This window comes from Poecilia mexicana, unplaced genomic scaffold (assembly GCF_051168715.1).
Source record: "Poecilia mexicana isolate PSO_F unplaced genomic scaffold, ASM5116871v1 scaffold_11, whole genome shotgun sequence".
NCBI lineage: Eukaryota > Metazoa > Chordata > Actinopteri > Cyprinodontiformes > Poeciliidae > Poecilia > Poecilia mexicana.
Window position 1 is genome coordinate 10,059,530 of NW_028263380.1, and position 23,437 is coordinate 10,082,966.

Below are 23,437 nucleotides of genomic sequence, written 5' to 3' on the forward strand. Positions count from 1 at the left end.
GTTTCTATTGCCCCCCCCCCACCACCCCCTTTTTTTTTTTTTTTTTTTTTTTTTTTTGCTAAAGTTATGTTTCTTTCTGTCAGTGTACAGCACATGGTAATTGAATTTCACAGAGGAAACCTCTCCAGAGATTAATAAAGTTCTCTCTAATATAATCCAACCTAATCTAAATGAATCTAATCAGTGGAAGCCAAATACAAAAAAAAAAAAAAAAATATATATATATATATATATATATATATATATATATATATATATATATTTATATATATATATATATATATATATATATATATATATATATATATATATATATATGTGTGCGTGTGTGTGTGTAGTTTGGGTACTGCAGTGGCTCATCTGCAGAGGTCTTAGTCCTCGAGTCTCAGCCCGATGACCTTTGCCCCATGTCTTCCCCCTCTCTCACAACCTGGTTTCCTGTCTGACCAATATCAATAATATTGGTAATATAATAATAAATAAAGGCCACTGGAGCTGACAAAACCATGAAAAATATGAAAATAATATGAGTAATTTTGTCAGTGCATATTTAGCAGAAGATTTCTTAAAATCATCTATTATATTTACATTAATATCCCTCAAACTTCTTTACATTTTGCTAAGAAAGAACCACCAACTTCAATGCATTTCTCTGGATTTATAAATGATAGGCCAATACAAAATAATGACGAATGTACTTCATGAGATAGTTAGCACTTGGGATATTGTTTCACCCCCTAAACTGCTTTAAACTTCTCTGCCACGTCCTCCCTGACCTCTCTTCTGTGGTTTTCCTGGTCTTTGTGATTCTGCTCCTTCACTAAAATTCTCTCACAAGCCTCTGAGGCCTTCGTTGATTTCACTGAGATCAAATTATGCACAGATAGACTAATTACTAATCAGATGACTTCTGAAAATTTTGATTTTATTTCCAAATGTATACAGTTCAACTTCAAAAATGTTCATCTTGCGTTCAGTCACAGGTTAGGATGTTTGGCTGCAAAGCTTCTTGAAGGATCAAACTTTGGTTCCACTATGATAAGTTGTTCCCAACTGATGGCTGATTCAGTACAATTAGTAAAGTGTATTTATTTATTTATTTATTCATTTATTTATTTATTTATTTATTTATTTATTTATTTCATGTCATCTCCTCTTTAGAAGAAACAAAAGCACCCCGTTCATTCATCAACCCAATTAGTGCATACATACATAGATACCTTCCCAGGTATGAGTGGTGGCTCAGTCAGGAATTTGCCTTGTTTAAATGAAGCCAACAATAAATGTGCATGCATCAATTTGTGTGTGTGTGTGTGTGTGTGTGTGTGTGTGTGTGTGTGTGTGTGTGTGAGTGTCAGTTTTTTTTTGTTTTTTTTTTAATGTGACGTGGGGTTTTCACAGGGCTTATATGACAGGCGGCAGGTCACTCAGCGGGAAATGAGCCACATGTCCAAACACAGTTCAGAAAGGAACAACAGATTTCAGCATGTTGACAGCAGCGATACTGTCAGCGCTCCTGATGATGGGGGGTCTCGGAGGGGCGGCGGCGTCTGACTTCCACGTCTTCGGGAAATCCTTCCACAACGATGAAACCCTGCGGAGCAGCGTCGACGACAGGCACTCTGTGAGGAAACAGCCGCGCCAGCAGGTAAGAAGCAACCAGTCAACCAATGACTTTTCTTTTTTTGTTGTTTTTTTTTTGTGTTTTCTTCATCTTATATTCTGGGTCTCCAGATAACCGAGGTCCAGTTGATGCTCTGTGTAACTTCATTTTAGATCTTGTACATCATGAGTGGAAGAAGCCTTTTCTCCAGCTTTGTGAGGGCTAAACTTAAACTTAAGATGTAGTACAAGGCGCAGATTTTCAAATGACAACAAACTGCTTCAATCAAGCAGAAAGAGCCGTTTGATTACAGTAAAAGAAATATCTGCTTTCAGAGCATAGCGTAGTTACAGCTGTGCATCACCTCTTAGAGTAATGATCATCGTCATCAGTCAATTTTGTATCTCAAGACTCTTGTTTTTGAATAATTTTCAGGAGCTCTTTCTCACTTCCTGTTTCAAAATAACTGTTTGTCTAATTCATTTTAAGTTTATTTACATGTGTACTTTGGGTTATTTAGTGTCAATGAAAGCTTAATAAATAACGACTAATTGATCGATTAATTGATCAAGGTCAGATAGCACCAAAAATAAAAACACCAAAACATTTTACTTTTGAAAAATAAACATTAAATGTTTGCTCTTTAGCTTAACTAAAAATAGTAGACGTTGATTTTGCTACTGTCACTTCTTGAAGAACACAGACGAAAAGGCCCGCATTGAAATTCCACTTGACCTGATTAAATGCAACCCTAACACATCCAGGCACCGAGTGGGCTCCGCAGAAGTTTGGATCTGGAGAGCTTCAAGCTGCACGTGACCCCGGCCACCAGCAGGAACAGCCTGCCGACCATCATCAAGCTGTACCCCCCCACGGCCAAACCGCTCCACATGCACGCCAACATGCCGCTGCGCTTCGGCAGGGACAGCAACGACGAGAGGGTGCCCAACTCCAGCCCCAACATGCCCCAGAGGTTCGGGAGGTCCTGGGAGTTGATCCAGATGTGCGGAGAGTGCCGCGAGGCGCGAGACGCCCCCAGCCCGGTGCTGCCTCAGAGATTTGGAAGAGACGCTCCTTACTGGAGCCTCCTCAGGACGCTGGCCAGTGAACACTTGTTGGACGCTGGCTTGCACTGGTATGGCAATGACACAATCTAAAATATCCCTCATCGTAACCACTAACTCTGCTTCCTTTGCTATGATTAAAGTGTCTTAATATCCAACAGGACAGAAGATTTTGACTACAAAACCAGTTCTGAAGAAGATGTAGACACGGACGAAAAGACCTTCAAAGGATAGCCAGATCTTCTATTAAGTCCTGGTCCTTTCATTGAGTGTTTTTATTGTAAAGATGCTTCAAGTTATTATAACAAAGCTTAGATCTGGAGTATTTCCATGTAGATGTTGTCTTCTGAAAATAATGTTCTTCTCTGTACTGAAACTGATCTTGTAGAAGAATGAAGTTTACACAAAAAGTAAAAAATAAAGCTTCAAGCAATGAGAATGCAAAATGTTATTGTGTTATTCATCTTAACCCGTCATCATTTCTGTAGAAAAGTCCCCAAATTCTTAGGGATATTCTGGAGAGAAAGCATAAAGTTCATCATAAAGCCCTTTGACTTTTAATTATTTTCTTGAACTGGGTTTAGAGGGGAGTAGATACGTTTTGAGCTTAACGTGGTTCCTTAAAAAACGAGCAAAACTGAACCTGCTCCATCAAGCTGCTGAGGAAGCAGTTGTTGCACTATTTGAACACTAGAGGGTGCAATCTCTAGGTTTAAATCGAAAACCTTCCCTGACTGCTGTGTTATAAAATCATCATGTCACTATTACAACACGAGAGAACAACAGAAACTGCATAATACACTTTATCACACTTAGATTTAGTTTTACAAGACATACAAATTGGAAACATTATTCAGAAAAAAACCCTCAATTATTTCCTTTCAGTCAAGCAGTTGTTTTTCTGATACGAAATGAGAAGTATGGATTTTATTTTATTTTTTATTTTTTTTGTTCTTTTTTTTTGGGCAGGTTGCATCATTCAGATTTTTGCAAGTTACCCAATATTAATCTGAAAGAATAAAAGATACACATGTATTTGTGATAGTGGACCACAGGTTATTTCACATTTTTTCCACAATACAGTGGCTTTAAAATACTTTATTAGGGTTTGTATTTCATAGACCACCATATAAGTGTATCAGATAAACAGTTCCGGGTAGTTTGTGTAAGGGTGTCACTTCTTTAAATATAACAGTTTGTCGAAATTACACACTGAAATATCAAGTGAATATAATAGATCCTTCCTGTGCAATATTTGCTTTATTATTATGATTGATTGCATATTACAAACTGCCATTTATTATGAGGATTATCAAAATTTCCTCATTGGGTTCTCAATTTTTTGTAACCAGTCATCAGAGCTTAATCTGACTCAAACTGTTGTGTAACAAACACTGAGTCAAAGCATTTCAAACATGCAACTGACACACATGGCAAACCAACCCCACCTGTCTTTCAAGGTGGGTGTGACTCAAATATTAGAGCTTATTCAACCCTCACCACCGGACCACGCCCCTCTCTGAAACTTTATTTCATGTACTTTATGGTTCAAGTACAGTTCAATCATAGCAAAACAAGATTTCTGGTCAGCAAGCAATCAAAAGGGAAGGAGTGTGAATTTGAGAAAGAAAGGTGACAACATCTACCTGAGGGCGATTTAACACATTCCACTCTGACGGTAGGATTTGCCCCTTCTGATCCTCCTCTGTTCGTTATTCCTTTGCTCTGTGCTGTTCACTTTTTCAGTTCAGCAGCTTTTACGCTCTCGTTCAGCCTCTCTTGTCCGGATACAATTTTTGCTAAAACTCATAAAGTTTAAGGTGCCCAAAAGTTTGTTTATGTGGTAATTTTTCCACTCGCTTCAGCAGACATTTCTTTGCAGTGATGTGGCTGATTGTGTCTCTGCCGGTCCTTTCTTCCCATACCTAGCTGCTGGCGATGGGGGACGTTCAGAAAGGGAAGAAGGTGTTTGTCCAGAAGTGTTCCCAGTGTCACTCTGTGGAAGAAGGAGGTCGCCATAAGGTGGGGCCAAACCTCTGGGGGCTGTTTGGAAGGAAGACGGGCCAGGCGCCTGGATACTCCTACACTCAGGCCAATATGGAGAAAGGTATGAATCACCACAAAAATGCTCCGAATATTAACGTCTATTCAAGAAATGACAAATTAACCAGGTAACTGGATAACAGAGCACAATAACTGACATTGTAAAGTAGATGTATGTGTATTCTACAGCTCTAAAGCGGATGTCATCTCTGTAGTTTAAATCTTGTGAACACAATAAATGGGATTTGAATGCATGCTAGTCCCTCATCATCAAATTCAAAATGGAGGACCATGAATAAATGGTTAGGGTTTGGAGAAATAAGCAAAGTTGGTCAACCTTTACTTGTGGCTGAGCATCTTAAAGCCATTCAAATGTAGTCAGCCTCAAGCCTCAACCTGTTTTATTTGGATTTTATAGAACAGACCAACACAAAGAAGCACCGACATGTGCTGTGCAAAAAAATTTTTAACAAATAAGTTATAAAAGTGCACTTTTGCATTCAGACCCCTTACTCTAATAACTCCACATGAAATCCAGTTAGACCATATCTTGCTTTAAAAGCTTCCTTAAACAGAGTCCATCTTAGCATAATTTCATCTCAGTATAAACTCAGCTGTCCTGTGAAGCCCTCAGAGATTTACCAGAGAGCATTAGGGAACAAAGAGAACCATAGAAATCAAGGAATACAGCAGAAAAGTCAGCTTTAAGGATCTGACAAAACAAACTGTTTTCTGAAAATAGAAAGAGCATGGCACCACGACACCCGCCAACAGGTGTTGGTCCATTTAAGTGGATGGGCTGAGTGAGATATGAACCCGAGAAGCAGCCAACAGGCCCCTGGTAGCTCTGGAGGAGTTGCCGAGATTCACAACGTAGGTATGAGGATTTGCTAGGTGGTCAACATTGTTGAAAGAAAGTCATAAGAGGCCTGCATAGGACAAAACAAACACAGGAAGAAGGTCATCTGATCAGAACGTCTTAATGCCTACCTCTGTCTCACTTGTGAAACATGGCAGTGACAGTATCATGCTGTGGGGCCGCTTTGATCAGCAGGGACAGTGAAGCTGGTTAAAGTTGCATGGAGCTAATTACTGGATAATAACGGAAGATAACCTGACTGAGGCTGACTTGAGACTGCAGCGATGTTTCATTCTGAACATAAAGCGAAAGCCGCAACGGAACGGTTTGACATCGACACGTATTCATGTGTTACAGTGGCCAAATATCTCAAGAAAAATATCAATTAGCTAACCATCATCATTTCTTAAGAAATATGAAAAATAATGCCATATCTCAAGCGACCTAATGCGGAAAGTTGTTCATTACATCTGCATACTGTTTGCAATACTTCGGCAAAACATTTGTTTCAGAAGTGCAAAGGTCAAAGATAACAAATCTGATACGATGACCTCCTGACAATAATCTACCTGATGTTTCTTCTCTTTTTCAATCAATATGAAAACGCTATTAGTAGCTTTCTCCCTCTACATAATATCCATGTTTCTCTTACTCCTCCTTAAAAGGAGCTGGTTTTCTCTATATAAAGTAGGACAGCAGGTCTGAACATGCAGCTGGCAGTACTGCTGCTCCTCTCTGACTCTCTGTGCTCTATAAACCCATTCCACTGACATTCTGAAGTCCATTAGTGCACACACACCGCATGTGTTTGATTGTTTCTGTCTTGTTTTCCCATTTAGGTATCATCTGGGACGAGGAAACTCTGAACGTCTACCTTGAAAATCCAAAGAAGTACATTCCTGGTACCAAGATGATCTTCAGTGGGATCACAAAGAAGAAAGAAAGAGCAGATATTATTGCCTACTTAAAGGACGCAACCTCCTAATATACTGACACAAACAGCAACACACAGAGGGATTGAAAGAGCTTTAAAGAGTCAAAAATGTACCGTTTCTCTTATTTTTCTACGCCTGTTCATTGTGGAATTAGCCGCTCGATGCACACAGTAACACCTACGCTGAACTTTTATTTGTTCAATTATATTTATCTTGTTTGTTCTTGCTGAAGATGTTGATTGTTCAGTTCTGGTTTAGATTTGTATTTGGCCCCTTTTTGTTTTTGAATGGGTTGAATGGGGAAGATATTTTACTCTTGTTCTCATTTTCTCCTATTTTAAGAACAACAGCTTACAAACAAACGTTTTGATTTTCAATTTACCAGAGCAGATCTTGACAGGTTATGCGTGTACTTGTAATTCAGCAACTGGATCAATAGTAACAAGTCGTGTCACGTTGTTTAATTTTTTTAAGGGGCGTTTTACAATGTCTGAACCAATAAATAAAATTGTTTTGTGTCAGATCTCGTATTTTCTTTTTTTTGCTGTGTCTCAGACCTCAGACCAGACGAGGAAGGTAGGGGATTTTTGTTCTTTTTTTTTTTCCCGTTGTTGGTTTTCCTTAGCAGGAGTTTTATATTAGGTGTTCTGGTTGCTTCATGGGAAGTTAAAGCACTGTATTGAAATAATAAGGAGAAGTGGGAGAAATTCATGCAAGAAAAAATTTGATTTTGAGCAGCTGGGTGATTAAAAACCTGGACGGAGAGCATAGTGGATGAATGAAGCAAATTCTGGCGGATTCCACATGTCAGAATTTCCTCTTAAGAGCAAGGAGCATTTAGGTGCAGATTTGCCCTCCGAATTCTGAAAAGATAAACCACTTTTGTGTTCACATTACATGAGGGAAATTCAGTTTAATCAAACTCCTTGTTGTTGTGTGAAAGGATAACAGCACCCTCAGGTGGCTCTTTTCTAAACGACTGAAATATTCATAAGAGGAAAAGGTCAGATTCTCTCTAATATCCCAAACATGAATGAAAATATTGTTAAAGCAAAACCATCTAACATTCAACATTAGCATTTTCAGGTTTGCTGAAGCTCTGACCTGCCAACACGGGTTTCTCTCTTACATCATCAACATTCAGTTTGTGTTTAATAAAATGAGCTGAATGTTGTTTGTTTTTTTACTGTCAGCTGCTCAAAAATAAATAGTTAAAGGCTACAGACCTTTCTTTGTGTTACTGGACATTTACATACACGTAAGTGTGAAAAGTACGTTGCAGTTTTCTCCGTCATTTTGTTGAATTTCTCAGAACAGATTTGAAATGTTCAAAACTGTACTTGTTCAGTCTTCAAATCAACGTCATCTGTGCACATCCAACACACAGTTCATCATTCATTTGAGCAGGTTGAAATGCGCTGGTCAATAATACAAATGATTATGTACAATTACTTGCCTTTTCCTACATTGTTTTCTGCTTATGTCATCAAAATGTATAAGATGGTTTTCTGTTTAATGATCTCAACCTCTGCAATATTTGGCCATAAATTTGTAATATAGGTCTTTACATGCAAAACGCTTTAAAAAGTTGCCGTAATATGTCAAGCTTTTCTTTCTTCTTAAATCTGTCCTGAGCTGCTAAATTGATCCCATGTGAATCTTGACTTTTTGCACCGAACACAATAAATGTGTGAAGCATTAGATCAACCAACAATCAACTAGTTTTGAGAAGGAGGAAAAGCAGAGGATGTGACTGTACAGTCTTTACCATATTTGACCACTGGAGGGAGACAAACTTCTTTCCTTAATGCTACTGTTGCAAAATTAATGGGTCGCCTTGCTGAGTTGAAACAATTATTCCAAACAGAGACACAACAATCCTTGATCCGATTGTGAAACAAGTCTCAAGTTTGATAAAACAATCTATTTTTGCTTATCTGCTAACTAGTTGGAATCAGTTGCAAGTTCAATTGCCTTCTGAATACCACAACCTTTTGCTTTGTACAAGCTGTTTTATTCATGTTTTTTGCTTCTTACATCATCAACATCATGGGAAAAGTTACTGAGAGTCAAGCCTTCAAGAACAATGATAACTCGGCTTACCTGAGTTCCACACAGCCTTCACCCAGCAAAATAACTTGATGTGGTCATGCTCCATGACCCCAGTTTGTCCTAAAAAGTAAATGACACAGCAACTCATTTTTTTTTTAACAGATTAAAAAGTAAGTCACAGCTCAGCTTGTCGTGTTCTAAGAGCGGCGTTTCACTCAAATATAGAGTGATCTTGAGAACTGGAGAGGCTGGTTTAAGTTATGGCTCCATTGTAACTGAAATCATATGATAAAGTGACAATCAGGCGCCAGAAGAGAGTCCTGCTCTGGTGTTTTGATGGGATACAATGAGATGTAAACAGAGATGAGACGGGAGAGAAAGACGGAAGGAGGAGGAGCACACACAACTGCTTTATAATCATGACATCGCATTTTCTTGCCATGCATTGCACTATCTGCACACCTGCTGTTTTAAGTGGGCGTGAGCTACAGCTCTTTTAAAGCAGATTTAAGCCCCCTCCCCTCCCCTCTTTAACATTTTCATTCAGATGCTTTGAGGTTCAAATACGAGGAAACGCTGAACTCTGAAGGAGCGTGAGTTTGAGACAGAAGGCGCCAACTCTTGCCTGAAGCTTTAGGGAAACAATCCCATCTGAAGGTAAGGTTTTCCCTCCCAAGATTTTTTCAAAGCCATTGTTTGCATCACAGTAGCTCTATAAGGCATGTTTTTATATTCAAGATATTTCAAGGTTAGCAGCTTTTGCTCATCACCTCGACATATCAGCCTGCTGTAGGTTTGACAACATTCTTAGAGAGACTAAAAGAAGTCTTGGTGTGTCCAAACGTTTCGTGAAAATTGTGTTTTTCCTCCCGCCTCAAGGCATGCCTTTGCGGCAGTGTGGCTGATTGTGTCTCCTGCTGTCATTTCCTCCCCGTCCAGCCTGCTGACCATGGGGGACGTCGAGAAAGGGAAGAAGGTGTTTATGCAGAAATGCTCCCAGTGTCACACTGTGGAAAAAGGAGGCCGCCACATGCAGGGACCAAATCTCGGGGGGATGTTTGGACGGAAGACGGGGCAGGCTCCTGGGTTCACCTACACTCAGGCCAACATTGATAAAGGTGCACGTTTTAGAAGTATTAGAAACCAATCAGGTTGTTTGTTCAAAGTTGGATGACAAAGGAACAAAGATATATATAAAATATCATTTTTCCTTTTTCTGCTAACAAGGGAACGTTGATAATAACACCACCGGGTAATGAAACGTGGATTTCCAAATCAGAAATTCACAAGCAGAGTTTTTAAAAAGGACACTAAAGGGGGGGGGAAAAACCCCATCTAATTCTGCTTTGTGTGTAATTTGGTTGATAAGACCAGAAGCGGAAGTGATGCTGAAGCAGACAGTGATAATGATCACAATTTCAACTTTCTGGTACAAATCTTATTGTATTTCCACTATTTTTATTAGTTTTTTGGTCTGTTTGGACTCCCTTCACCTTAGTCGTCTCCCTTGAAATGAATTACGTCAGTATTCTACTTTTATAACCTTCCCCGAAAATTGACACCGCATTGCGTCTGTGATTGCAGTCAGCTTACCTGAACAACTTTTCTTTTTCTGGGGCAATGTGTGCAGGGGAGCTTTGTTGTGGGAGGGCTCGTTTAATCTCGATGAAAAACGGATTACAATAAAACTACCAAACAAACAGAAAAACTGAGCAAGACGGAGGTGTCTGGCTAGCAGCTTTAAAGGATATCCAAAAGATTGTGTTTTTTTTTTTTTTTTTTGAAGGGGATTTTACTGACAATTTCGCAATGGCATATCAAAACCATAAAGCCATAAAAGAATTTGAAGAGTTTTATTACAGTGTGGTTCAATCAAAACTGAGAGTCAGTTTGATATCTTACACCCTCAGGGGGTATAAATAAATTTAAATCTTAACATTTTGGGCAAAACCTTTATGCGGAATAGTTTTTGAAAGATTAAAGCCTCTTTTAGCGGATAATAATAATAAAAAAAAAAAAAATTAAAGGCACGTGGAGCCTTTATTTACAGAGCGAGCCGAGGTCACGTGGCAGCTGGACCCACCGGTGGGTTCGTCGGGTTCTAGGGGTTAAAGTGATGCAATATATCATTAGTGCGTTGGCACAGTGATAGAGATGAGCACTACAAGATTATTGATCTATATTTAAATACACCAAAGCCCATTCTCTGTGGCCTGTTCTTTGCAATGATGTAATAATTTACTATAGTATAACTTTACATCACACGACTTTTTGTTGAAAGCTGTTCATCTCAGCCAAGAGGAGGGTTTTTTGGTTGTTGTGAGGAAAGGAAGCTTGTTTTCTTGACATGGCAGTGAGAACAGCAGGTCTGGACAGGCCGGCCGGGGTTTGCGATACTTTTCATTTCTGACTCTGAGCTACGCTCCGACAGCAGGACATAAAAACCTTACAACTGTCACCACACGTCTGAGACGGCAGACAGTTTTTTTTTTTTTATGAGGCCACCTTTATGAAAGGTTCCTGTGTTGCCGATAAGCATTTCAAATGTACACTTTTCATACAGGTGTCATATGGGACGAGGAAACGCTGAACATCTACCTCGAAAACCCAAAGAAATACATTCCAGGTACGAAGATGATCTTCAATGGCATCAAAAAGAAAAAGGAGAGAGAAGACCTTATCGCCTACTTGAAGGATGCGACCTCCTAATACGCTGATGACCCGTACGAGTGCAGTGTTCGCCTTGACGAAATAAACGTTTTGCCTATGAACAATAGTTACATGTTTTGTCCGTGACCTGCTCTTGAAAAGTTGGGTGTCAAAACTTTTAAAAACCGCTGACTCACCATGCTGTTAGCAGTTTCGTGGAACTGCCTGTTTTTAATGGCCATGAGTCACACCGCCTGCAGTTTGCAACTATTCCAGAAAGCAAAAGTTTTACTGCCACACGCACAAGAGCTGCATTTTTATGCTATGCTCTTATTTTGCATTTTTTGCCTAACTTTATTTTTTGACCTACAAGTTTCACACTGTGATCCTTTTTCACGTTGCATCAATGGAAAAGGTTGGTTTTATTGTTAGTTGATGTTGGAGGCTATAGTGTCATACAGGCTTGTGTTTTTGTAGACAAAAACTTTGTCTTTTTCACACAGTCATTGTTTTGAGGACAGGAAGCTCAACCGAATGTGTTGCGTAGGCACATTTTTATATGTAATTTAGCATGTCGCAGAAATAACCTTGTAAAGAGGTGATAATTGCAATTACATTCTGATTTTCTTCAGATTTAACATAATCAGCTATATCATTTTTTTCTATTTCTCCTCAACATACCTTTCAGGGTTTTTTTGTGGAAAACTCTCAAATAAATGATTTTATTGCAGATACAATAGGAGAACGATAGAAATACCCAATTTTCAGCATGAGTACATTTCTTTATCGAGGAATGTAACTCTGTCAACAAGTAATTGTTTTAACAAAACCACCAGCAACACAATTATTGCATTAATATAATAAAGTTGACAGTTGACAAGAATTTACCCCAAACAAAACAAATCACAAAAAAACTGAGGAGAAGTCTTATATCCCAGACACCTTGTAGGGAAACAAGGATTTCTAATGAGGGATTCAAACAGGAGTATGGAGAAAATGGAGATGGCATCAACAGCGAGTACATTGCTTTCAACCATTTTTAAACAATGTTTTTCTCTTATATATTTCAAAACGCATAGCACATGTTTTGCATTAATCGCCATTGTTGGTCAAATGCATTGGAAAAAACTCAAGATCCAACACTTCCCAATCCTAAAAGAGGTCCTGTCTCCTCAGCTTTTGGAACCTCCACCATACGTGAGCATGCTACTGGAGTGAGACGCGTGTGTTGCTCTGAATAAGTCGGAAAATGTCCCGCCTAAATGTGCACGTATTTAAAATGTTTAAAACAGCTATAACTGTGACAAACAAGGCTGAACAAGCCACACATTCACCACTGTGGAGTCTTATGAAATGAATATGTATGTTTTTAACATGCAATATTCAAAATCATAATTTGTGATCTGCAAGTGTTTTTGTTTCATATCTACCTTAGGAGAAACTGAAATATTTATTTATTTGGTCCATTTTGGCCCTCAGTAGGAGTTTGCTCCTCGTGTTTGAAGCGTTACATGTAAATATAGATTTTATGTCTTACTCTAAAATACCCAGCAGAGGGCGCTATTATTCTAATAAGAGGCCGTTAAAGCGCAACAAATCGCGCCAGACCAGCGTGCAGACGCTCCTTAGAAGTGTCAGATCCGTCCTGGCGAATCTGAAGTCGATCCGGATGGCACAACAGATACATCAGATCCATTCGATCCGGCGGGACTGAGGCACTGTTGCTCTGTGGTTTCTGCTGGGCATTTCAGTGCCAGAAGGAGGAAGAGGAGGAGGAGGAGGATGAAGAGGGGCTTAAAAAAACTGCATTCCTTTAAATATTGTGTTATTCACCGGCAGATGGAAGGAGGAGGTCGATAAGTAGGATCCGATTGATCAGGGTTGCAAATTTTTGCACGGTGAATGTCAGCGAAGCCTCCTCTGCCCAGCGCGCTTCATTTCTTCTAGGCGAGAGGAGCGTCAGACAGCGTGTCTGCAGGTGCCACACAATCAGATTCAAGTGCAAGGTAGGAGAGAGCCTGTTGATGCCACTTTTCTAATGTTGGTTCATGTACATTAGATGAACCGAGACCTGCTTTGTATCGCTTATACAAAGCAGGGCAACATTAAACTGGGGGATCATCCTGATTAATCACATCCCTGCACTGATCAACAGTGCTGAAATATGTGTTCACTCTAACAAACTGTGTTTGAATGGACCCATTACTACAGTTGCATGACTTATGTGTCTGTACTGTATGCTAGTGATACACCCCCTCTTCCTTCTCTAGTCTAATTCTGGCACAGAGGGCGTATGTGCACGGCTGGAATTACAGCGGTGGCTGCATCTGCTGCAGTGAGGGGCTTCAACAAGTTTATAGAGCAGCAGTGACAGCCTACAGAGGGTGGGTTGGGTTGGGTGGGGCTGGGGGCTCTGAAGGGAGGAAAAAGGAAAAGTGACAGCTGCCAGGGGACTGCAGGATTAGCGCGTGTGCTTAGGAGAGCTTGTGTTCATTTCAGGGACGGCAAACAGGCAGCATGGAGCTGATGAAAATTGCATTGTCCCTTCCCATTCTTCTGTGTCCCGCTTGGGCCTTATCCCATCACTCCTACCTGGACGGCATCTTGTCGCCTCACTCAGGTAAGGTATCAAGCTGTGAGAATGTGCTGCAGAACGGAAACAGGCCCAGATGTGATGCAACGGTAGACCGTGTAACATGAGTGTTTCGCCGCAGCGATGCAGAGGGGCGTCCTCCCAGCCCTCAGGTTCCTGGATGAGGCGTTGAGGTTTGACCCCTGTTGTCTCATGTCGCCTCCTCCACCGCCGCTCTTCCCTCCTCCTCCTCGGCTTTGGAAAAGGGGCACGCCTGTAAGTTTGTGTACCGCACCCTCTCCCCGTTGGCCTGTGCTTCCATTCCCACTGATGGCCACTCATTGAGGAGCTGTTGTTTTTATTTATGTGCTAACACGATTGGTGAAATGAAGGACGCACTGAGCTTATTGGAACCAACCATTTTCGGAGGTGAAGGGCCGGATAATACACATGTAACCCCAGAGTGTTCACCAGGACCCCCAGGACCTCCAGGACCCCAGGTAAGGACTCACCTCAACATATTACATTTACAGTGCTTTGAAAACATATTTGTGTCTTTTGAACTCTTTCCAATGTAGCCACAAACTTCAATGTATTTCTGAAGATACTAGGGGTTCACTGATTGATCAGCCCTGAATTCTTTAGCTTTTGGTGATCAGCCGATTCTCAAATATCAAAGTGATCTTATCCATGGATCTTGCACTGATCTCCACAAAAGATATGGAAGTCTCTGCCTTGAGAGAGGGCTGAGTTGACAGACCCGCCCACCGGGTCACATGTAAACATTTCATTTATGTTTGAGAGCACTACCTCATGTGCAGGTAAAAAAGTTTGTGCCATGTGCATTGTTCAGTATTTTTTAGTAAAATAAGACTGGAACATTAAAGGTGTATTGTAACCTTATAACACCTGACAGTGTCAGTCATTTCCAAAAAAAAAATCAGTATCAGTATCAGTCTAAATCAGAATAGGCAGGTTAGGCTCTTTAAAGATTGACCAGAAAACTGCAATCGGTGCACTTTTGGAAAAAAAACAAAAAAACATATCACCACAACTTGATGCTGGTTCCTCCATGTGTCACCACAAGGATGGTGCAGTGAGAGGTGTTAATTTGTAGGGCAAAAAGTTTCAACTTTGGTTTCTTGTGACCACAACACTTTCTTCCACATGTCCAGATCAGGTGGATGCCCATATCTTTGTTGGTTTGCAGCTGTGCCGATCCAGTTCTTGGGATAAAGGTTGAAACTTAGCCCTACCCTTAGCTTCTCCACAATGTTATCCTTAAGTATATTCTGTCTACTAACTGTATAACTTCTGAACTGTAATTTCCTGCATTCATAATTTGTGGTATCAGAAACATAGTGCTGTCGGCATCATGTTGATGGGATGCTTTTTTTTGGGCAAAATATAGAAAGGGTCAAAGGGTGTAAAATGGCTTTGCCGGGCCCTGTGCATTAGCTTTTGATTAAATCATGTTGCATTGGATAGCTACGGACATTTAAAGCAGTAGATGGAAATATTGTTAAGCAAGCATAGACGGGAATTTCGATAACCTTGTTACTATTGATCACGCTGCAAATGTATTGTCCTCAGTATAGGTCACACAAGCTGGATAAAAATGTTGTCATTTTTCAGGGTGAAATTGGATTGCCTGGTATAAGGGGACCAAAAGGGAGAAAGGTGTGTGTTCTCCTTGAGAATTATGCCTCTAATCAGTTTTCCGCCGAAGGAATTTGTCCTTGCATTCACCTGCGCTCTAATGACATCTCTTCTTCTTCTTCTTCCATTTGTCGTCCTCCAGGGAGAAATTGGACGTCCGGGGGCAAGGGTGAGCAGCTTCTCTCTTGCACGCATTCCTTCATACCCCTCTCTATCCTCTTCCAAGCATTCCCTCTCTATAATCCGATTTGTTTATCAATATCCCCGGAATTCTCCTCCCGTTACTAAATGGGTCACGCAACATTAGTCTCAGCTTTGAAGCTTGATCTCCTGGGGCATCCTTCGGTACCCTGCTCATTTTCCCTTACTCTCCGGCTCTCCTTGGCTTGGTCCCATTCACCTCCACGACTGAACCCAAGTCCTGCTGATCAAGCCCCTCTGCCAGCACTCTGCTTGTGCATTTTAATCTTCCTAAGTGCTTTTGCTTTCCATGATAAATCACACAGCAGGTCCACCGTGCCTCTAGACGCCGCAGCCTTACACACGGCCCGCCGAACGAAAGCGCGGGGCTGCGGCTCTGGAATGCAGTTCACGTGTAAACAAGATGTGAGGATGCGTCTCTTCATTTAGGTAGCGGAGAGCTGCAGAGTGGGACTAATTAGGGCTTTATTTCTGTTCCTCATTAAGGTTTTGCATCCTGCCTTTCTTTCTTCATATGTCTCTGCTTCAGATTTAGTCGAGTATAGCGTGAAGACTGCACTCTTCCCCTGTAAAATATACATGGGAAGATGTAAGCTTTTTTTTTTATCTCCAATACTCTGTTTTGTTATGTTCCAACCACAAACTGTGATGTATTCAGATTTTTATTTATTTTAATTTTTTTTGGTAGGCCTTTGCGAGGTTGCTGTGTAAGGGAGGGAAAATGCATATTTTTTTTGTTTGTTTGTTTTCTAAATACAAGTCTGAACAGATTTCTTCCAGATTTTCCCACATCTAGCTCCACCCTATCTTCTCCCCAGTTCTGGCCAGCGTCTTTGTTTTTGCTGCAGAAAAGCATGCTGCATGATTCTGCCACAGTGTATCATGGTAGTGATGTTGTTTTTGGTTATAATATGACAAGAAATAGTGAAAAATATATATATATATGCATCAGTATTTCTAATAGGCACTTGTTTTTTTTTTCCTGCAGGGCCGTCCTGGTGCTCCCGGTCCTCCAGGAACACCAGGATTTCCAGGATTTCCTGGTCCACAAGGACCCAAAGTAAGTGCCATAAGTTACAAATATATCACTATGTACTGTGGTACACCTATCTACAATGGCACACAGGAGAAATATGTCTCATAGACATCTGCATATTGGGAATGATTGATTTATTTTATTGGTTATAAGGGAGAAAAGGGAGACCCGGGACTCATGGGTTTACCAGGGCTGCGAGGTCCGCCGGGAATAAAGGTCAGAGAAATGTTTCCATCATGAAAACAGCCGGGTAGATTCAAGGTCAACCTTAACATTCTCTGCTTGTCTTTCCAGGGTTTACCTGGTTACAAAGGTGACAAGGTGAGCTTAGAGACAGACGTTCTTCCTACCAAACCGTAACTGTTCCCAAAAGAAGTTGGAAATGTGAAAACAACCAATAATGTCTCACCAAATGGGGGGAGGGGGGGTGATCCTCCTGACAGTGGAGTAATTTACAGCCTACCTAGTTACATTTATGCAACAGAATAATATCAACGACTGACCCGCTGATGGAAAAAGTTCCAGCAAATGCTTGCTGCTTTCTGTTTTTAATTGAATTTTGACACATTTCAATCTTTTGTTTTCGACAAGGGCGACCGAGGCGACCGCGGCTCTGCAGGACCGAAAGGGGACAAGGTCTGTTTGTTTACACTGCAGGTCCTGAAGTCGCCTGGGAACTGTTGTGTCTTTGCATTTAGTTCTTCTGTTTGGTTCTATGATAATCTGCTCATACTGCGTTCCAGTGGACCTAAAGATCGACAATATAAGCATCTTCTCCAATTAGCTAAAAGTTCCAAGTAAAGAAAGCCTGATGCACGACAGTTGATTTAAATTGCTGTAGTAATACTTATTTTTTATCACTACATTAGTTTAACCATATGTTGTTGTTTTTTTTTCTTTTTTTGCCTATTCTTTTCTGTCCAGGGTTCAATTGGTTTGCCTGGGATGCTCGGGCAGAAGGTATTGGATAAACTGTCAGGAATTTTCACATTAAAAATTAGTCGGAAACCTGACCTATGCTCTTCTCTCAGGGTGAGGCGGGCCCAAAGGGAGAGCCGGGTGTTTCTGGGAAGAGAGGACCAACTGGGAGACCAGGGAAAAGAGGCAAACAGGTAAAGAAATTCTGTACTGTTTGTGTGACTAAAATTGTACATGATAAAAGTGACAGTTCTCTGCGTTTGTGTTTACATTTGGCCTGCTGTTGTTTGTGCAACAGGGTGTCAAAGGACATTCAGGGGCCCCAGGTGTCATGGGACCCCCAGGACCTGCAGGTCCCAATGGCCTCCCTGGCCCACCTGGGCCTCCAGCATCAGGTACTGTGACCACCTCTCACACACACACACAACACACACCTGTTTTCACCTTTATATATTATTTTGACCCCTGTATGCATTATCCATGCACCCTTTTTGCAGGTCTCTACTTGGTGGGGGAGAAAGGAGAGAAGGGCCTCCCTGGACCACCAGGTCACTGTGACTGCGATACTGTAATTGGATCAAATAATGCCCCCTTTGGAAACTACTACACGACGCGACGAGGCGTCAACAAACTCACTGCTGTGAGACTCTGGGTGATGACGGTGCAAACTGAAATCGTGTCATCAGTGTGGCCATTAAGTTTGTGAGTGTTCTCCGGTTCTTTATGCAGATATTTGTGGTGAACAGCGAGGAGGAGATGGGCCGCCTTCATGTTGAAAACGCCATCGTACTAAGGAAAGATAAGCGGATGCTTTACTATAAGGATAAAGACGGCTGGAGCCCCATACAGGTAATTAGACTCAAAGGTGTACTTGTCTTGCAAAAAAAAAAAAAAAAAAGAAGGGAATAACGCAGAACAGCACAGATTGGATATGAATGCTGAACTTTGACTGGGCCATGGTGACACATATAACAGTTTTACTGTTTTACTTTGATTCCATGGCATGCTGAGGGTAAAAATGGCTCTTTGGACTGTAAAGGCTGCAGACCCCTTGTGGTCTAGCACATGAAATCTCAATCAAATGCAATGTGGACAGTGGTAATACATCTGAAAAGCACTGTGCATTCGAACATTCAGCTTGAAAGCAGAATATGCTTAGTCTCTAAAATGATCTCGTGTTAGCATTCTTCTAGTCTGGATAGCAACACCTGGTTACCGTTCATATTTTCTGTCCCTGCAGCCCTTTCAGCCATTCCAGTCCACGGAGACCGTCCCAGACAGAGTAGGTGTGTGTGGGGACGGGAAGGTGCAGATCCAGCACGGGGAAGAGTGCGACGACGGAAACCAGATCGTCACAGACGCTTGTCTCAGTAAGTAAAACGCACAGACTGTATCCTCAGTTTCATTTCAGTTAATTATGCACCAGGTTTACTATAAACTAGTCTAGATTTTTGCCACAGGAAAAAATAAAAGTATGCTGCAGAGCAAAGCCACAGCATGCCACTGGATCCTGTGCTCATGTGGCGCAGTCTAAAAGACTTTCCTTGATCTTTTATTAATCCCTCACCCTTCCCTCTCCCTGCCAGCCTCTCACTACGCTCTGCCTCTATCCAATTAAATTAGCAGGAAAATGCTTTGCTGGCATCACCGAACACGGGTCGCTGTGCCAAAGAAATTAGTAACGTCTTCTTTCTCCCGCTCCGTTGCGTTCTCACATTTTCTCTTATCCCGCACCCCCTGCAGACTGTAAGTGGGCCTACTGTGGAGATGGATACCGACATGAGGGTATAGAAGAGTGCGATGGGAAAGATTTTGGTTACCAGACCTGCAAATCCTATCTTCCCGGGTACGCTAACTGATTCTTAGAGCATGTACAAATGTGTTTTACTGGATTTTTTTTTTTTTTTTTTTTTTATTACAGCAACTTTCATTACAGATTTTAAGATCATTCGATAAAAGGAAGCTAAACAATTCATACACCTTGAATTTTCTTTCCAGTCGTGCCACGGTACGATCACGAACTCCGATGTATTTTATTGGAGTTTTCTGACATAGTCCAACACAAAGTGGTGCACAATTGTGGCGTGAATCAAAAAAAAGGTAGTGGCAGCATAATGCTGTGGGGCTGATTTTTCTTAGCATGGACCTCTCAGTCTGTTTAAGCTAATGGGAAGACGAATGAAGCTACATATAGAGCCAAGTCAAGAGATAACTACAAAATGAGGACCCAAGAAAAATTTGAGGATTGTGAGAGAGTTGAAATATTTTAATACATCACTGATTGTAAAGTGCAACATTTTGTAAACGTGAAATATTGTTAAATTATTATTATTATTTTTTTAAACTGAGCTGCAGAGGTAGACATATTTTCATGCATTTTTATCGGGACTCCCCGACTTCTTTAAGCTAGCCCCGCTTTCATATTCATGTTAGCAAACGGCACATTTCATTCATTTTTAACCACTCTCTATGCTTCTGCAGGTCCTTTGGGCAGCTTAAATGCACCGAGTCCTGCCTCATTGATTCTACTGGCTGCAAGTACTTCACCTGAATACAGAAGGCCTCCCTGAATGCAGAAATCGTACTTCAGTACTTCCTCTGGAGTATCAAAGCTTTGAAACAAACAAGTGATGCACTGAAAGACTGCACTAAAGCGAAGCTGATGTGCCTGTTCCGAGGCATGAAAAGTCATGGAAGAATGTTTTTTTTTTCTGTCACATCAACTGTAGTACCCTCCACACCTTGAGGTTTGGCTTGAACGTGCCTCCGAGAACAGCTCCACGGGCTGCAGCACTGTTATAAAATCATTAGTGATGGTGGGAAACATTCTAAGGATGTAATAATCATACCATGTCAAATACTTACACTGTTTAAGACGTGCTGACTGTTAATGCAGAAATAAGCTATGTGCTCTTTCCCACAAGACGTTAAAAAAGGGTTGTATCGTATTGTAGTATGCAAACCTAAGGCGCCTGAATGTTCTTACTCCTGTGCAATGTATAACAAAACACGTGTTTATTAAGTGCAATGTTGTGATATTGCATGCAAATGTGTATAAGCGCACAGAAGACTGCTTTATCTGTTCAGCCCTGTAGCCATATTGTGTCTCCTCTAGCAGAGAAATTGCAAACAATCCGACAGGAAAACACGAATGTCCTTTAGCAAAAACATAGTAATGACATACGGTTACCGAAGCAGCATGATGTATGAATGTAAGTGTACATTTGATAAGACAATAACACTAATAAAGACTTGATCTTCATGTCGGGGGCTTGTGTGGAAAGCAGCCAAGCAGAAGAAAAAGATCTGCAGCAGCTTCCTAAAGATATTCCTGTAAATATTCCTGCACTTGTTGCTTTTCTCATTCAAAGGATGGATCTCTGCAGCACAGAAACACAGTCCTGTTCCTCACCTGCAACAAACATAAAGTCCAATGATTTATTCTGCAACTATTGTATTGAGAATATTTAAATGGAGCGAAAAAATAATGCTCTTTACCATTTTGTTCAAATGTCTGTTATCCTGGTTATATTAAAGAAAGTGATTATTAAATAAATATTAATGATGTTAAGAATAACAACAGATATGTGAGAAGGTAAAAGCGTCACCCCAAACCACTTCATTGGTATTATTTCATGCAAACATTTTGCTGTTACTGTGCTTACTGTTCCATTCATAGATGTCTCACCTGCATTAGCTATGAAAAGCCCAAATGTAAATAATCATGATCTCACTTCCTTCTTTTTTATTTTGCTTGGTCCAGACTCTGTCTCTTTATTCACAACTTTTGAGGTGCTAAAAGATTTCTCTTTCTTTTCTCTTTAGCACAGGCCTGGTGAAGATGGATAAATGGGTGTATTTTTGTTCCTGTCATATTTGATATGTATAGCATTTTTATAGCAACTGAAGGTAACATAGTTACGCTATATGCTTTAAAATGGCACACAGAACGTTGCCCCGTTCTGAAAAACACAGAACGTTGCCCCGTTCTGGAAAACACAGAACGTTGCCCCGTTCTGGAAAACACAGAACGTTGCCCCGTTCTGGAAAACACAGAACGTTGCCCCGTTCTGGAAAACACAGAACGTTGCCCCGTTCTGGAAAACACAGAACGTTGCCCCGTTCTGGAAAACACAGAACGTTGCCCCGTTCTGGAAAACACAGAACGTTGCCCCTGTAATCTTGCAGTCATGAAAAAAAACAAGATAAATCACCTACATTGCTGTGTGCTTTCAGGACAAGATAAAGTAACAAATGTGGCATGACTTATTTTACTTTAGAGTTTAGAAATGTGAATAACTAGTGAAAGTACAGGGAAACAATCAACAATCACATACTGCAGTAGAAAAACTTTCTTTTTAGTTAAAAAGATTAAATATTAGCTTTAGGGTGATACAACTCTTGGAGGTTGAAGGGAAATGTGAGGTTAATAATTATCTATTTTTATTTTTTTTTTTGCTAAATTAATTTGACCAATGAAACTTCACCAATCGAGCACACGCCTCTCTGTGTGAGATGCTTAAAAACACGATAAGAGGCGGATGACTTCATAACATCCATCAGTGAAGTTCAGGAAGCCATCAACACCAAGCTACGTTTTTTTGTCTTCTAACTCCAACATGTCGTTGCTCTTCTTGTTGGGCCTGGCTCTGGTTGCCATGTCTCCCTCGAACGGGGGTGAACTTGTGCTAGAGAGAAACAGTTGTCCAGAGTTCTGGTACAGCTTCAACGGCCGCTGCTACAAGTACATCGCCACAAAGATGACCTGGGCTGATGCGGAGCTCTACTGTCGGTCCGTGGACAGCAACCTGGTGTCCATCCACAGTCTGGAGGAACACAACTTTGTCAATGTCATGATCAAGAGCTATGATCCTACTCAGGCCTTCACCTGGATTGGACTCAGCGATCTCCACAAGGAAGGATCCTGGATGTGGTCAGATGGGTCCAAATTGGATTTTCTCCTTTGGGACGAAGGACAACCAGATAATGCAGGAGAAAATGAAAACTGTGGACACACCAACATGTACACGCACTATAAGTGGAATGACTATGTGTGCTCACTGACATTCTCTTTCGTCTGTAAAAAGCACTGCGCTTGTCGGTAGAGGCAGAAAAAAATCATTTGAATCTGCTGTCCAATTTAACTTGTGTCTGCAGTCATGAAATAAATCTCTATAATTAATTTAAAAAAGAAAGCTGATGTCCTCTTTGTGAATGATTGTTTAATACTATTTGTAACTAAATGTTACTACATTTTTCTGTGATGTAGTACATCTCAAGTACTAGATCGGATTAAAACCAAACCAAGAAAACAAAACAAAACAAAAAACAAGATTAATTTTTTGGAACTGAAATTTGTGGCACTGGATGTGGTTTAATAACTTATATTTTTTTATTCCCATCCATCCACATTTTCTTACAATTATTTTTTCCAACCTCTTTGGACATTTTTAAAGCAGCAATTTATGTATAGTTGAAATTTTTGTGAAGAAATATAACTTGTGTGAGGGAAATTCAGCAGAAGGTTACACAACATCCATTCGGTCCAGAGACAAAGTCTGAACAAACAGTGCATGTTGTACTGTAAACAGTACATGTACCAATAAAGTACATGTTGTTGATTTAGGTGACCTCATTGTTTTCAACAGTCGGAAGCATGCATTTTAAATTGACAAGCTATTAATGTGAATATTCCCAAACGCACTTTCTTGACTTAAAGTGCCACAAATATGGAAATAGTTTATAATTTAACTGTCCTGAGGTGAATTCATTTGAAAGTTTAAAGCAACTTCAAGTGTAACAAAAGAGGTTAGACAAGGACCCAAGAATAATTTGAGGATGGTGAG

At 40.6% G+C, this 23,437-nt stretch overlaps 5 protein-coding genes and 1 long non-coding RNA gene across 9 annotated transcripts; 5 read left to right on the forward strand and 1 right to left on the reverse strand.

Annotated features, from left to right (window-relative positions):
* The first annotated feature begins 1,446 nt into the window (after nt 1–1,446).
* npvf (neuropeptide VF precursor) lies at nt 1,447–2,917 on the forward strand. Its single transcript, XM_014996676.2, is given in 5 exon segments — nt 1,447–1,475; nt 1,477–1,648; nt 2,368–2,738; nt 2,829–2,877; nt 2,879–2,917. Coding segments are annotated over 5 exon segments (660 nt in total).
* Nucleotides 2,918–3,457: 540 nt separating this feature from the next.
* On the reverse strand, nt 3,458–8,927 carry LOC148156406 (uncharacterized). Of its 2 annotated transcripts, none has more exons than XR_015764621.1 (3): nt 8,608–8,927; nt 5,527–6,484; nt 3,458–4,748 (listed from the first exon to the last, which is right to left on the reverse strand). It is a non-coding gene; the product is annotated as an uncharacterized LOC148156406 (long non-coding RNA). The 2 variants fall into 2 exon arrangements; XR_015764620.1 differs by having other exon boundaries at nt 5,527–5,639; nt 8,608–8,917.
* Nucleotides 4,581–7,025, forward strand: LOC106923569 (cytochrome c iso-1/iso-2-like). Its single transcript, XM_014996679.2, has 2 exons — nt 4,581–4,774; nt 6,409–7,025. Exons 1-2 carry the CDS (start codon nt 4,606–4,608, stop codon nt 6,552–6,554), a joined length of 315 nt encoding a protein of 104 aa, XP_014852165.1. The 5' UTR covers nt 4,581–4,605; the 3' UTR covers nt 6,555–7,025.
* A 125-nt stretch (nt 8,928–9,052) lies between the features above and the next one.
* LOC106923581 (cytochrome c, testis-specific-like) lies at nt 9,053–11,332 on the forward strand. 2 transcript variants are annotated; one of them, XM_014996700.2, is made up of 3 exons: nt 9,053–9,213; nt 9,496–9,674; nt 11,120–11,332. In XM_014996700.2, exons 2-3 carry the CDS (start codon nt 9,506–9,508, stop codon nt 11,263–11,265), a joined length of 315 nt encoding a protein of 104 aa, XP_014852186.1. In that variant the 5' UTR covers nt 9,053–9,213; nt 9,496–9,505; the 3' UTR covers nt 11,266–11,332. The 2 variants fall into 2 exon arrangements, with proteins under 2 accessions (XP_014852186.1, XP_087866277.1); XM_088010151.1 differs by having other exon boundaries at nt 9,057–9,213; nt 9,436–9,674.
* A 140-nt stretch (nt 11,333–11,472) lies between these two features.
* LOC106923570 (uncharacterized) lies at nt 11,473–21,147 on the forward strand. Of its 2 annotated transcripts, XM_088010149.1 has the most exons (17): nt 11,473–13,825; nt 13,920–14,053; nt 14,170–14,277; nt 15,413–15,457; nt 15,579–15,605; nt 16,626–16,697; nt 16,827–16,889; nt 16,968–16,994; nt 17,265–17,309; nt 17,598–17,633; nt 17,705–17,785; nt 17,890–17,986; nt 18,089–18,231; nt 18,321–18,440; nt 18,832–18,961; nt 19,335–19,437; nt 20,073–21,147. In XM_088010149.1, exons 1-17 carry the CDS (start codon nt 13,723–13,725, stop codon nt 20,140–20,142), a joined length of 1,404 nt encoding a protein of 467 aa, XP_087866275.1. In that variant the 5' UTR covers nt 11,473–13,722; the 3' UTR covers nt 20,143–21,147. The 2 variants fall into 2 exon arrangements, with proteins under 2 accessions (XP_087866275.1, XP_087866276.1); XM_088010150.1 differs by lacking the exon at nt 19,335–19,437.
* A 1,004-nt stretch (nt 21,148–22,151) lies between these two features.
* LOC106923574 (C-type lectin BpLec-like) lies at nt 22,152–22,786 on the forward strand. The gene has a single exon (XM_014996689.2). It carries the CDS (start codon nt 22,211–22,213, stop codon nt 22,694–22,696), a length of 486 nt encoding a protein of 161 aa, XP_014852175.2. The 5' UTR covers nt 22,152–22,210; the 3' UTR covers nt 22,697–22,786.
* Nucleotides 22,787–23,437: the final 651 nt, after the last annotated feature.